The 15,646-nt window shown below is 39.6% G+C and overlaps 1 protein-coding gene across 1 annotated transcript in view; it reads right to left on the bottom strand.

Annotated features, from left to right (window-relative positions):
* The window catches only part of LOC131239975 (probable inactive leucine-rich repeat receptor-like protein kinase At3g03770), a 40,136-nt gene that overhangs the window by 8,328 nt on the left and 16,162 nt on the right, over positions 1–15,646 (bottom strand). The window contains exons 3-6 of the mRNA XM_058237950.1: positions 12,947–13,187; positions 12,265–12,476; positions 12,072–12,124; positions 7,860–7,971 (exon numbers count right to left, since the gene is read on the bottom strand). Of these exons, the coding sequence (XP_058093933.1) occupies positions 7,860–7,971; positions 12,072–12,124; positions 12,265–12,476; positions 12,947–13,187 (618 nt within the window). The remainder of the gene's footprint in view (positions 1–7,859; positions 7,972–12,071; positions 12,125–12,264; positions 12,477–12,946; positions 13,188–15,646) is intronic.

The following is a 15,646-nucleotide window of genomic DNA, read 5'->3' as shown; positions in this document are numbered from 1 at the left end:
GGGCAGCATAGTTCCCCAATGAAGATCATCTCTTAGAATGTCAGAGGGGTGGGTTCGAAGCAGAAAAAAGGCAGATAAAAGACCCATGTGATGCTCGCAACTCGAATATAATGTCTCCAGGAAACGAAAATTCAAAATTTCAATGTCAAGATCTTGGGCTCGCTATGGAAGGTTGTTGATGCAGAATGGGTGACGCAGGATGCCAACGGCAAGTGCTGGTGGCATTTTGATCGGGTGGAAATCGTCCCTATGGACGCTGGTGAACTCCTAGTCGGGATCTTTTTCAGTTTCGGTTATTCTATCAAACAGATCCACTAATCAAAATTGCCTTATCCCATCAGTTTACGGCCCTACTCTTAACGCTAGAAGATTAGATTTCTAGGAGGAATTGAGTGCCTCTAGGCGGGACTTCTTGGGCCCTTGCTGCTTTGTCGAAGACTTCAACATCACTAGGTACGCTAAAGAAAAATCCCATGGCAGAAAAGTCTCCAGCGATGCGCTCCTTTTCAAGTTGGATTAATGATCAGGAACTCGTTGATCTCCCTCTTCTCGGTTCCAGATTTACCTGGACCAACGGTAGAGTGAATCCCTCCCTCTCTAGATTGGACAGATTCCTTGTTTCTGCGGACTAACTGGAAGAATTTCCTTCTGTCTCTCAGACAACCCTCCCAAGAACTACCTCAGATCACAATCTAAGTATGTTATCTATAGAGTTGTACCAAACCTTTCAGATTCGACTCCTGCTGGTTAAATAGTAAAGGATTCAATCAGATGGTTTTAAATTGGTGGACTGATTTCCATGTTGATGGCTTTGCAGGTTTCAAGCTTTGCAGCAAATTCAGAATGTTGAAGGAAAAACTTAAGAAGTGGAAACAAGAGGTTCTATGTAAAAAGGCTTCGGAAACGAATCGATTATGGCAGAGTTACAATCGATAGACGTTGATGCTGAGGATAGTATTATGTCGACTAAAATCTTATCCAGAAGAATTCAACTCATCTAGTCTCTGTCTGTCAGGGCCTTTGAAAATGAAATTGTTTGGAAGCAAAGGTCCCGAGCCAAGTGGTTAAAGGAAGGGGATACAAACTCGAAATATTTTCACAGCATAGCCAGTATGCACGCAAGAAAAAACAGAATCAACAGCATAACAGTGAATGGTCGTCGTATTGAAGATAAAGAGGAAATTGCGGAAGAAGCCATAGCCCATTTCAGCTCTTTGTTGAGGGAAGTTTGATGGAAAAGACCGCTGCTGAACCACCTTCAGATGGTTGGCCTATCAACTGAAGACACCAAAGCTTTAGAAGCCCCATTCAGCGTGGAAGAAGTGAGATTAGCAGTGGCCTCCCTAGCCGGCGACTAGGCCCCGGGCCCTGATGGTTTCCCTATTTCCTTCTTCATCACTTTTTGGGATGTCATTAAAGAAGATATCATGCTATTCTTCAACGAGTTTTATGAAAGGGGCAGACTGTCTAAAGGCCTGAGGGCCTCCATACCTTTAATTCCAAAATTCTCAGGTGCAAGCTCTCTTCAAGGTTTCAGACCAATTAGTCTTTTAGGGGGCCCATACAAAATCTTGGCAAAGGTCATGGCCTCCCGATTAAAGAAATTTATAGGGAATCTTATTTCAAGTCGCCAGAGTGCGTTTATTCCAGGCAGGCAAATCATCGATTGTGCCCTTATAGTTAATGAATGCTTGGATTCCTCCCATAAAGAAGGCTTGAAGACTAGTTTTTGTAAGCTGGATATTGAAAAGGCTTATAATCACGTGGATTGGCGCTTCCTGCAATATATGATGAAGCAGATAGGCTTTGGAGACAAATGAAGAGGGTGGATTGGAGAATGATTAAGATTAGCTCATTTCTCTATCCTCCTAAATGGGACCCTATTTGGTTTTTTTTTTTTAGGAGTTCTCGTGGCAATCGTTAGGGTGACCCCCTGTCCCCCTTCCTCTTCCTCATAGTGGGGGAGGCTTTCTCTAGAATGATTCAGTCAGGTCAGGAGGCCGGGATTATAGTTGGTATCAAATTGAAAGATCTGTCATTCCTGCTATCTCATATTCAATACATAGATGATACCCTCATTTTTAGCGAAGCTGACCTTGTCAAGGTAGCTAATTTGCGCACTACGATCCGTCGTTTCGAGGCACTATCAGGCTTAAAGGTGAACATGGCAAAATCAAAGATGTTCGATGTTAACCTAAAGGAAGAGGAGGTTAGTATATTAGCAGAATCATTTGGGTGCTCTTCGATTTCGCTTCCAACTTCTTTTGTTGGTCTTCCGTTGTGCTTGGGTTTTCCTCCTAAATCCCTATGGGATAAGGTCATCAATAGGTTTGAAGGTTACCTGGCTAGATGGAAATGTAGATATCTTTCTTTGGGTGGCCGTTTCACTCTCATTAAGGCAACCCTCTCAAATCTGCCTCTATACTACATGTCTCTATTCAAATGCCCAGCTTCAGTTTTGTCCAAGCTGGAAAGATTAAAACGTGATTTCCTTTGGCACGGAAAGGAAGAGAAAAGAAATTTCATCTTGTTCGGTGGCCCCAGGTTTGCAAGCAATTCATAAAAGGTGGAGCGAGGATTAAAGATCTCAAGATCATGAACAAGGCTCTTCTTGGGAAGTGGATTTGGAGACTTGGGACGAAAGATGACAGTCTTTGGAACAAGATCATCAAAGGGAAATACGGCAGATCATTCGGCGGCTAGTGGACAAAAGATTCTTCTCTCTATAGGGCTTCCGCCTTGTGGAAAGGGATCCTATCCTTGAAAAAGGAAGTCCTCAAAGGTATTGGCTTTGCTCTAGATAATGGAGATAATATCCGGTTTTAGGAAGATGTTTGGGTGGGAGAAGCATCTTTGAAAGAAGATTTCTCGAATATCTTCAGCCTCACCCCCAATCTAGCCATTCAAGTTGCAAGTTGCTACTCTTTCTCACCCAGTAATATTGTGTGGAATGTTACCTGCAGGAGAAACCTCCAAGATTGGGAAATTGATGAATATGTGGGGCTCCTTGAACGCATTTACAGGGGTTTGCCAGATATTCAATCTCAAGATTAATTAATATGGAAGCTTGACAAGTCCAGCAAGTTCACTGTTAAATCTCTTTACTCCTTTTTAGACCACGACCTGGTTCTAAATGACAATCATCCGCCCTTCTATATTTGGAGTTATTTAGTTTCTCCTAAATTCTCTTCTTTTGGTTGGTTGGTTGGGATCAAGAAAATCCTTACGGTGGATAACTTGAGAAAAGGGGGATGTCCATAGTTAACGTGTGCCTCTGTTGTATGAAGAATGAAGAATTTGTTGATCATCTTCTCCTCTCTTGCCCTTTTATCTCTCAGATTTGGGCGGAATTCCTCCTCCGCTTCAATATTCAGTGGTGCTTTCTTAGCTCAGTGTCTCATCTCATAAAAGCTTGGCGTGGGGTTAGATTGGCAATCACAAGACGTGCTTGTGGAGAATGGCAGTCGTTGTTATTTGGTGGTCAGTTTGGGAAGAAAGAAATGGTAGATGTTTCAGGGATATCTCAAACTTGGAAATTACTATTGCTAGTAAGGCGATGCGGTTATTGATAGAGTGGGCTGTGTATGTTGTGAGTTTTAAGGATTGTGATTTTCTTTTTCTTGGAGTCTAGCTCAGATAGCTTCCTTGGCAATCTCTCTTCTCTCCTTCTTTTGTATGCCTTTCTTTTCTGATATATACCGTGGCCTTTCAAAGAAAAAAAAACCATAGGCTGCAGTGTGTCTATAGTGTATATGTGAATTGCAAAGATGATTGTTGATATCATATAACATATCAATTTATGATAATCATTAAAAAATTTAGAAGTCCAAGACCCAACAACTCAGCTTCAACAGATCAGTTTGGTCAGCTTGATAAACAGCATTCTTACCAAGTAATGCTCCAATAAACCATTTTGTACATATCGAAAAATCATACATCCTATTATTTTATAATTTTTCTAAATCTTCTGATATTTCTTTTGGCTATAAATAAATAAATAAATGAATAAAACAGCTCATATTGTACCAGTTTATGGGTGGGCTTATATGCCCTTCCTAATTGATTTTTGAAACCTTTCTTTGGGACTCAATAGTCTAGAGGGTGAGAGAACTCTCTGCATGGAAAAGTAGACATTTATTTCAGAGGGTGTATCACTCGCAAAAGTGGCCCTAACCAACAAGTTGATCTTCTTCATGTCATTATTTAACCGGTTAATATCTTTAAGAAGTTGGAAAGGTTGCAAAGAAATTTATTTGGCATGGAAGCTAAGAGGGGGAAGCAAAAAACTCTTGTGAAGTGGGAGAATGGACAAATGTGCAAGCCTTAATCAAAGGGGAGAGTGTACATAAGAAAGTTAGATATCATGCACCTGCCTTGCTAGAAATTGGTTATGGAGGTTCAAGGAAGACAAATAAAGCCTTTGAAAACAAAATATTGTTAGTATGGATGGGTTTAGGGAGGGAGGACGGTTTCCTCAGGAGTCTTCCCACTATTCAGATACCAACATTTAGAGAGCGGTCTTCAAGGAGAATTTTTTTTTTCCCAAGAGGTGCTAAAGATGGGGATAGATCCCGGGTTTAGATTTGGGAGGATATCTGGTGTGGGGATGTGCCCTCATGCCAGGGCTTTGCTAGGGCTTACAAATTTGCTTCATAAAAGGAACATATAATTTTATGGTGGTTTGGATGACAGACAGCATATCCTCATCTAATAGAGATACATGGATGGAAGTTCGATAGGCATAAGAAGATTTTGGTTCCATCATTTAGAAATCCCTTAGATTAGGGACGGGAGTTATTGTGGAAGCCCCAACAACCAAGGGTTGGTCATATTAGGAACTGCCAAGAGTTTTGACGTTGGGATGGTTAGTTGGGTAAGACGAAATTCTTACTATCAACCACTTATGAAGTGGAAATACAATTATCAACAAAGAATGCATTATGTAATAATGCAATGCCAACTGTGGACCACTTGTTCATTCAAAATTCGTTTGCTACAAATCTTTGATGAAGGTACTTGGATTTTTTTTCTTTGCCTTTCTAAAGGGTAAGGTTCTTGCTTTGCAAGATTTGGTTTAGGTGCTACTGCAATCAATCACTACGCTGGGTAGGGGCAGTGATGGCCAGAGGTATTGGTGGATGGTGTTACCTGTGGGTGTTTACTCGATATGGAAATACTGGAACAACGGGACCTTCAACAACAGATCAGGCATCAATAGATACAATTGTTAGTGCACTTATTTGTGCACCTTGTTTGTCAATCAAGTGAGTCCATGTGTTAAGGAGTCGGTTGAGCCCTTGGAATCGAAAGACCGAAGACACAAGAGGACATGAGCATCAAGGAGTGAAGAAACAAGTAAACATGAGGTGTCTTAGTGTATTCTAACTTTAAACCAATTTAGGTCCAAAACAACATACCTCTAGATGATCCATTCCTAATAGGAAAACCTTACTTGATCATCTAAAGCCTAAAAAATTCATTTGAACATCTAGGCTTTAGAAGAATTTCGAGCTACCTACAGTCGCACCGAACCCCCATTCGGCCCCACCCAAAGTACTCAAAACAGGACAAAAGCAAAGCCGTGAAATTCATGTAATTCAGCTCCAGCCGAAGAATCCTTTAGCTAGCTTCGGTGTGACCGAAGCCAACTTCGGTCCGACCTAAGCTCAAACCTACAGTTTTGATAAATGGCCATGTCCCGACAGTTTCAATCAAACTAACCCTGCACTGCCAATTTTGATCGAACCAACCCTGTTTTCAATCTGACCAAAGACTAGCCGTTATAGATCCGTTAGAGCCTTTTTTCTATAAATCTAGCAACTGAATCTTTGTAGAAATAATGGTTTTGGGCATTTTAGAGACCCTAGTGCATCTCAAGCTCTATCAAACCTCCTATACTCTATCCCAATGAGATTCATGCTCTATTCTTAGTGATTCTTTACTCTAATGAGCATTTCAAGCTCCTCTACAAGAATATCATGATCTCAAGCCTTCTCTAGAATTTAAACACCATTTCTATTAACAATTTTTAGTGTTTATCAACCTTTAAAATGTACATCAATATAATCCTCTAAGAATTCAACTTCCCATTAGTTGGGAAAGATTCTACCAACCTTCCATCACGTTGGTCACCTCAAAGGAGCACTACATACAAGGTGTTTGTTCTTGGAGCTGAAGGTTTGGCAAAGCATCGGCATCATGATCAGGAGAGCAAATGGGAGCTGATTAAAGCATAGGAGAGTGTCGATCAAGTAACCTAAAACATTGCATCAATGGGGCTCAATCCGACAAGTTATCAATTTTCAAGTCTATGTACACTCGTTCCTTATGTAGGATTGAATATAAGAGTTTGAATTGTCAAACTCGACTAAGTTCTTGTGTAGGACCTAAATCAAAGTCCTTGTGTAAGCCACCAGACATGGGTGTATACGTGTTAGTCTCCGAGGGAGCCTTCAATGGTAGTAAATGTAGATCTTTAGATTAGGACGAAGGTTGTTGGTCAGCCAATAAAAAACCAACTAAAGTCTCTTGTGAGAGCCTCTAGCAGGAGTGTACACTAGGGTTCTTGTGTAAGGCTATAAAGGTTAAAGGTGAACCTGATTTAAATCATCCGATAATGACATTTGATACACTCATAGGTTGAGTGCGTCCACCGGAAGTAGAGTAGGAAAACCGAGCCAATATACATTATTGTTTTTGGGATTGTTATTTGAGAACTTGTTTAATTATGCTTATGTGATTGATTGATGAATTATATATATGCATGATTAGATAAATGTTAGGATTTTATAGTTAGCACATATCACACATTCATGTACACTATCTTGTTTATAGATTAGTTGCTTCGTTAGAATATAATTTGCAGTCTATGTGATTGAACCCTCTATTGAATTGGAAGCCTTAGAATTAATTGTCCTACTTAACTTTAATTAGAAATTAGTTTAAGTAAGCAATTGTGTGTTAAAAGGTATAAATTTTATTTGTACTTATCCCCTCACGTTTAATGATGCTTATGTGATTGATTGGTGAATTATATATGTGCATAATTAAATGAATGTTACGATTTGATAGTTAGCACACACCACACACACATATACAGTATCTCGTTTATAAACTAGTTGCTTCATTGGAATATGATTGAACCTTCTATTGGATTGGAAGGCCTTAAGAGTTAATTGTCTTACTTAACTTTAATTAGAAATTAGTTTAAATAAGCAATTGTGTGTTAAAAGGCATAAATTTTATTTGGTCCTTATCCAACCCCCTCCCCCCCTCGGATAAATGTTAGGATTTAATAGTTAGTACATACCACACACACATGTACAGTATCTTGTTTATAAACTAGTTGCTTAATTGGAATATGATTTGTAGTCTATGTGATTAAACCCTCTATTGGATTGGAAGCCGTAGAGTTAATTGTCTTACTTAACTTTAATTAGAAATTAGTTTAAGTAAGCAATTGTGTGTTAAAATGCATAAATTTTATTTGGTCCTTAATTCTAATTGAAGTTAAAGCAATTAACTCTAAGGCTTCCAATCCAATAAAGGGTTCAATCACATAGACTACAAATCATATTCTAATGAAGCAACTAGTTTATTCGGTCCTTATCTCCCCTCCCCCTCGAAGATATAGCCTTCATTCGATAGGTTCTATATGCTTCCGCACGTATAGCCCATGGGCCCACCACAAGCATTTTCAATAGTATTTTAAAGAGAAAAAGTCAATTGTTCTCTTTTGTAGTAAGCAGTCATCAAAATGTTTCAACAAGTATTACGATTATGAGTGTCCAAAAACAAGGGTTTGCTTGTAAATAACATGCATTACAACAATTAGTGTCCAAATAGAAGCTGAGGCATACCATTTCATTGAGCCAATATGCTTCTCGTCTTTCAGAAATTACAGCTCCAACAAGTGTTTCAAGTAGTATGAAACCAAAGCTATAAACATCATCTTGCAATTTCGTCATTTGCCTGCAAAGTTAATGTTATAAATCAAGATTCGATGAATCCACTAAGCTTGTAGTATGGTTACAAGTTATAAAAGAAAAAGAAAAAATCTGTAAATGGACAAAACCAGAAAAACCATCTCTTACTACAAAAGGGTACCATGGAACAATAAATATTCATTAGTAATTACTTTGTGCCACTTATGCTTATCAAAGCTAATTGTCAGAATATCTCAAGTTCTGTTCATGTCTTCATCGAGTTAATCTACTGGTATGTTGAAGCCTCCTTTTGCAAATCCAAATCAATAAATTGCAGTTGCAGGCTATGATAACTAGGCCCTTCAAATTCCATGTAGTGCTCAGATATGACAGGCAGGTGTGTGGACAGGGCATCCGCATTGGATTGGGGGACAAACAAGTCCAACACCTAGGTGAGTATCCTGAAATTTATTCAATAGAAAAAACTAGTATGTGTGTGTGTGTCTTGAAAACACTCTAACGGTAGTGTTCATCAGATCCACCCACATCCTTAGGGTATTCTGATGTTAGGCCATGAGACCAAAAAAACAGCTTGAACAGAAAGTCAGGTGGGACACATCACAGAGGACAGTTGGGAGGGTACAACCAATAAAACTTCCCCAGAGGTTTGTGGGGCCAACCGTGATTCAACCAAGACATTCATCAGAGATGGCCCACCAATATGAAGGGACAAAAAATCAGACCGTTCCAAAGCTCAGACGGGCCGCATCTCGTGAAATTTAGAGGTTTTAGGCAGGTTTGACATTGTTCCCTTTAGTGCGGCTCACCTTAATCTTCAATTAGCTGGACTTTTGGGTGCAATGGTAAACCTGAAGAAGCTAAAATGATGGATGAAGCAGATCAGGTGCACACACCACATGGGCTCCACAACAACCTGGTAGTACCATATGTGTGAGTGTGGGCCGTGCTCACATGGTATCGATACCAAGTACCAACATCATTTGTGGTAGTACCAGCTTGCTATGGGGGCCATGTGATGTGTGCATCAGATCCACGCTGCCAGTAGATGCAACCTTTGATGTTAGGCAATGGGGCAAAAAATCAGTTCGTATGAAAACTCACCAGTAGAAACAACTGGACAGCCTTTAGGGTTCACTGTGTTGTGTATATGCCATCCAATCCACTCATCAGACACATCCCACAAGGATGAAGGGACACCAAAAATCAGGCCATTCCAAAGCCTATGTGGGCCACACCACGTGACTTTAGTGGCTTTAGGCATGATTTTACATTATTCGCTGCGTTGTGGCCCACCTAGTTTTGGATCAGCCTGATTTTTAGTTTCTTTGCTGAGCATGAGGGTGAGAACACGACGGATAGGGTGGATATGATGCATACATCACAGGGGCCCCACAACAGACCAATAGTAGTACCATGTGTGTGTGCCCCATGTGTGTAGGAAAATGATACCATGGTGATGTTACTATGATGACTATCGTGGTAACATTTTGTTTGGGCTCCACCATGATGTGTTGATAACATGTGCTCCTAACATCATACACGTCATCCCTCTTTTAGCCATGGTTCTGAAAATCAACCCAATCCAAAACTCACCTGGGCCAGAACAACCAGAACAAGTTGAGATTGGACACCCACCATCGGTATGTACTCGAGCCCAGCTGAGTTTTAGAATGGCCTAATTTATGTTGCACCCCTTCATCTGGGGTAAATGTTTCATATGAGCGAGCTGGATAGCATATACATACAACATGGTAGGGCCTCCACAAAATCAAGGGTGGGCATCCCTTTTCAGTTGTTCCCTGTGCTGTGAAAAACTGCAAAATCCAAGTGATGGATCAAGCTGATTTTTGGGTCCATGGCTAGAAGGGGGAAGGTGCTCATGATGGTCAGAGTGAGTGTCATGCACGCATCATGTGCGGCCATTTCAAACCGTTACATTAATGTGGAATTATTTTCCATATATGCAAGTGGAAGTGTTCCTACAAGGTCAAGAGTAAGATTGAGCTCTATGGGCCTCACCATGATTTGTGATTGACATCCAAACTGTGCATCTGGTGAGTCCTCGCCAAGTGATGGGCTATCTCAAAAGTCAGTCATATCCATATATCATGTGGGTCACGTCATCTAGAACAGTACAAATCATGCTTAAAACATCTAAAATCATTCTGTGGGGCCCACTTGAGTTTTGGAACAGCCTAAAATTTGGTGGGACCCCTCATCCAGGAGGGACACACAATGGATAGGTTAGATGTCTAAAACTCATATCGGGGACCCCAAAAACAATCAAGGTCTTAATGGGCGGGCATCCACTCTCAACTGCTTCCTATCATGTGGTCATGGATCAGGCCCAACATTTGCTTAGTGTCTATGGAGAATGCGGAAATGATTGATCATCTTTTCATTCAGTCTTTTTCGCCCGAAAGGTGTGGGAGCACTTCTTTGTTGGGGAGAGTTGGGAAATGCCAAAGTTTGCTGAAGATCTCCTATGGGCTTGGCACGGAGGCGGGGTAGGGAAATCTAGAAGAACAATTTGGAGGCTTCTTATTAGCTATTCTTTGGTCTATTTGAGGAGACAAGAACGGTCGTTGCTTTTGTAACAAGGAATCTTCCGTGGAAGAGTTATTAGCGAAGTTAAGAGTTCCATTGTTGGTTGGGCATCATTTGTAATTGCAGCAAAGAATGCTAATCTCTATTCTCCTTTTGAGGTGTAGAGTTGGGTTGTATTCTTTTCTCGTCTTTTGTCGAGTTTCCTAATAAACTTATGTTCTCTCAAAAAATTTAAAACAAAAAAATCATGGATCAGGTTGGATTTTGGGATTTAGGCCTAAAATGGGGGACATATTTGATGGATGGGGTGGATGTCTACTAAAAATCCTAGTCGAGCCATAGAGCTTGACCTCACCATAACTAGCCATAAGGTCAACCTTATGGGAACATTTTCATACACACAGTGCGTGCGCACATGTGTGTAACTTGTTATTTGTAATCAACATATGTGACAGTCTGCTACATTGTGCCTGTGGGAGTTGTGCTCTCATTGCTGGTACCAAGCCCAGACAACAGAAGGTTGCATCAGGTTGGCAGCTGATGTCAAGCTTATTCCATAACTTCCATCATGAATCCAAACAATATGACATTCCAAACAAGTTATGGCCCTTGATAGAGTTGAATGGCAGAATAGAACCATTCATTTATACAACTAGGAGCAAGCCATGGTTTAAGAATTACGCCGATGGGATGATCTTAATCCTTTGAATAGGGTCAATATGTTACAAGCTGTTTGTTGTTTATGAGCGATAAATCATATGGTTAGAATCATCAAATTGTTACTTTAGAATCATAAGAAATATGAGCTGGGATCCATCTACTAGAAGTTTCAAGATGATCATTGGGCCTATTTTATTTCTCCATTCAATCTTGATTGTCCATTTTCATGCTATTGTTTGAAGCTTAGGATCACCCAATTGGCATGATTTTTGCACCATGCCTTGCTCCGAGTTGCATGAATGAATGAACTTTTTGGATAGACGATAGGTCATGGCATGTGCCGTTTAAAAGGTTGGGGGACATTGCTAACATCCCCACGCAAAAACCTCTATATGAACGGGTTCTCATGAAAGCCTGTGAGAACCCTCTGAGAACTCATCCCACATGTTGTACATGCAATCTGGGCCGTACACACTCTTCACTAGGCATGGAATAAGGGTCAGACAAAACAACATGCAGTTTTGTGACCCAGGTGGACCTAGGTGAAAACCAAGAGTAGGCATCCCCTCCCATTTTCCTGTGGCCCACCTGATTTCTGGGCCCTAGGGATTTCATGAGACTTGTCAGGTGGAGGATTAGATGTCATGCATACATCGGATGGGATGAATTCTCAAAGGGTTCTCATGAGAACCAGTTCCTAGGAGAAAATTCCTCTCTACATAAATATAAAACCACGTCCCAATAAGTTGAGATGTCGGGGTCAAGCAAGTCAATGCCTAGACCCTTGCGCAGAGATGTGGGCAACGCCTAAACCCCTTCCTGTATTCATTCCAGCACCTATACTACTGGGTACCTCCATATGCTTAAGTTCAAGAAAATGTTTACAGCAGAACCTTCCATTGAAGAAAAAGACCTTACCATGCCTGAGGTTTGCTTTCAGCAAAAGGTGATTTATGGTCTTGAGCTCTCCCCTACAAATCATGAAAACAATAGAATTAAAAGATGCAACCATTCATGACAACTTTATATGCTAGAATATGCCCTAGAAGTGAGACATTATGTAAAGGATAAATCCCATGGAGTACCATTCATTTTAATCTTTAGTACCCACCTCACGTTTCTCGATTTCTTCAGTAATAATGGAAAGTCCATAGTCACTCAGTTTCCCTATACGATGCTCATCGAGCAAAATGTTATTGCTCTTTAATCGGTTGTAGAAGAAACCAGGAATGACACCCATGTGGAGAAAGTGCACAGCCTTCGCAACACCTATCAGAATTGCCAATCTCTCTGACCATTTAAGAACCTTCTCAGGACTATGCTCTGTATAAATAATAATTGTAAGTTAGAGAGACCCCAATAAAGTTTAGAGGAATTATTGGATCCTGATGCATCAGGATGTGAATAGTGTCCGAGTCCATTCCATACAACTAAGGCCCATGGTTTGGTGATTCAGACTGTTGATCTGATGGGCCCGACTGCTGAGGTGGGATGCCCCAAAAGTCTACCAGATTGGGAATCCTAGCCATCCTACTGTTGCTGTAGTTTCTTGTCAACCATCTATTCATAAGGTTTGAGATTAGGATCATAAAAACAGGATGATTTTGGGGCTCTCGCATCCACTGGAGCCCATTAGATCAACTGTCTGAATCATCAAACCATGGGCCCCACTTGTATGGAGAGGGGTGCATCCTGACATCATTCCATCATGATGCATAAGGACACTGTAAGTTACTCAATTATCTAAAACCAAATTAAAAAGAATGTACATCCACCAAGGAGGATATACATACCAGAAAGATGAGAATGAAGATTCCCATTAGGTACATATTCATATATAAGAAAGACTCTGTTCACACTGGAATCATTGTGTGCACCATCAATGCAGTGTCCCAAAAGGCAAACCAAATGTGGGTGGCGGAGTTTGGAAAGGAGATCCAACCGAAGTTTAAGATTTCGAATAGAATCTCTCTTAAACAATGCCAAACATCTTATGGCAATGTAGCTTCCATTCTCCAGTCTTCCCTTGTAGAGCTGGAAAAAAAGGAAAGAAGATTGTCGGATGCATTCAAGAATACTGGTAGAATCTAGCAATTATCATAGTTTTAAAAATAATAATAATAAAATAAATAAAGTAGTTTTCATTGATAAAGGAGCTGCAGAGCACAGTAAGTAACCTGATTCAAAGTCTGGCTTCCTTTAACAAAATTATGTTGCCCTTAGAAAAACTGATGTGTGGTTCATGGAGTGTGGCTTCAATTTGGTAAAATGGTGCAAACAGTTATGGTCATTTTAAGTGTATTCTAATAAAATGACAATGAAAACAAGGGTTCACCTTTTTCGGAAATGTTAGTTCAATGTCTTTTACCCTCGCATGAGACATTGGAGAGGAGATGTGTGTCGATCTAACATTGTAAGGATCAAGGAGGTCGACATGATTGGCCCATGAACGATCATTTGAATTAAGAAATAAGAACAGGACTAGTGCCAGTGGACTTGGAAACATGTGCCAGCATGGCCCACATGTGTGAGATCAATCTACTCAATAGGTAGGCCCAACAAATAGATGTGACCCAAGGCCAATTGCTTAACTGGTGGACCATAGATGTATGTTAAATGTGCATCATAAGCAGCCATTTTTAAGCATCCATTTATTTGGACACATTTGGCCCTAACGAGCATTTTGGCCTATTTTGGGTCATCCTATAGTTACAAAAAGTCTGAAGCGAAGCACCGATAGATTTGGATGTGGGAGTAGGGAAGAGTTTGTTTCAAAAATGTTTTCAAGTATAAACAAGTATGAAGCAGGAGTGCTAGCGAGATTGACATGGGAACGGAGCCTAGAAAGTAGGATTGATTTTGCACAATGAGTGGATTTGATTTTGCACATGATGTCACATTAGCATGTGTGATCCACTGTCAAATGCACCCATGCATTCTAATTTATGCATGAACTAGCAAACTAGATTTATGATATAATATATAATCTAATGAATGATATTGTTCTTCTTGAACAATGATCTCATAACTAGTTAATGTTCTAGAAGCTCCATTCATCAGCTCTCAATTTCTTGTTGATTTCATTTTTAACAAATGTGAGATCGGTTTTCAGTACTCCTTTTGACACCTTTAAGATCATAAACAAAATCACTAAGTTGGTTTTAGCTCTTCTTTTGATTTTCTCACTTCTATGCCTAAGAAATATATTAGGTGGCTTAAGATCTTTATTTTGAACTCCCCATTGTATTTTATATTTTTTATCCCATCTTCTTTGCTTCTTGTGATTATAGTGTCTTATATTTTTTGTCCGTTCGTGGAAGAAAGAAAGTGGAATGTCGAATGAAGAAATAAATGTTGTGGAATGAGATGGTTGAGTGCATGAGGAAAGTAGCAAAAAATATTTTAAGAGCATCTAGAGGAAAAAGCCAATCATATAAGCAGTGTTTTAAATATCGATGATATCGGCCGATATATCCCACGATATTTCTTGTATCCCACCTGTGCGATACAAAATGCACAAATAGTGGAATATATCTCACTTGTTCGATTTGGGGAGCATTTTTTATTTTCGACTCTTTTTTTTTTTTCTGTAAATCATGTTAAATCAATGTCAAATTGTTACGAATCCATGTTTTTTCATGTTTTACATGAAAAGTCATGGATTGTGAGCTTCGATTTTGAGATTTGGAGGAGAGACCAAGTTGTGGAAATTTGAAAAAGATTAAAAATTTTCCAATTTCTCTCAAATTGGTTCCAATCTGTGTCCAAACATAAAATCAAACATGTATGCAACCTGATTTAATGATTCTTCTTTTTCTTTTGAATGTATTGCTTGTGTTTCCACACGTCTTTTTACATTTATAAATTATATGAATAAACTTTGAATATACTTGCATCAATTCAGTTACAGAACACATACATTAGGACCCCATATAAAGAGAACCTATTATGTGCAGTCGTTTTTTGTAATGTTTTGATTTGTAAGTGTGTATTGATGTCTTTTTTAACATTCACTGAAATTTTATTGAAAAATTCAACCAATTTCCAATGTTTCCTCATGTTTCCAACAACGACGATACATTACGCGATACAACCAATATATCCCATGCAATAACCAATATGTATCCGTATCCTAAGGGTGCAATATGTAACACGATACCGATATTTCGAACACTGCATATAAGAAAACTTGGCGGTGGAATGATGATATATAAAAACCTATTCATGAGTGAAACATTCATGTTTCAAAACATGGAAGGGAACTAGGATCGTTGAAAATTTTGAAAAATATAGAAATGCCAAAATGTCTGCTAAAAAAGTATTGAGGTTAAACTGAAGGCTATAATGTTCTTTACAATAGATTAGGGACGGGAAGTTGAGAAGGATGTCTTCAAACTTGCAAAAATAAGAGAGAAAGGTTAGGGACATAGAGCATGTTAGATGCATTAAGAGAGATAACTGGAGGGTACTAGTAAGGGCTTGTTTGGATTTTT

The sequence above is a fragment of the Magnolia sinica genome, chromosome 3, assembly GCF_029962835.1.
Source record: "Magnolia sinica isolate HGM2019 chromosome 3, MsV1, whole genome shotgun sequence".
In the NCBI taxonomy this organism is placed as follows: domain Eukaryota; kingdom Viridiplantae; phylum Streptophyta; class Magnoliopsida; order Magnoliales; family Magnoliaceae; genus Magnolia; species Magnolia sinica.
Note: the sequence above shows the minus strand (reverse complement) of the source record. Positions and strands in the feature narration are given on the sequence as shown.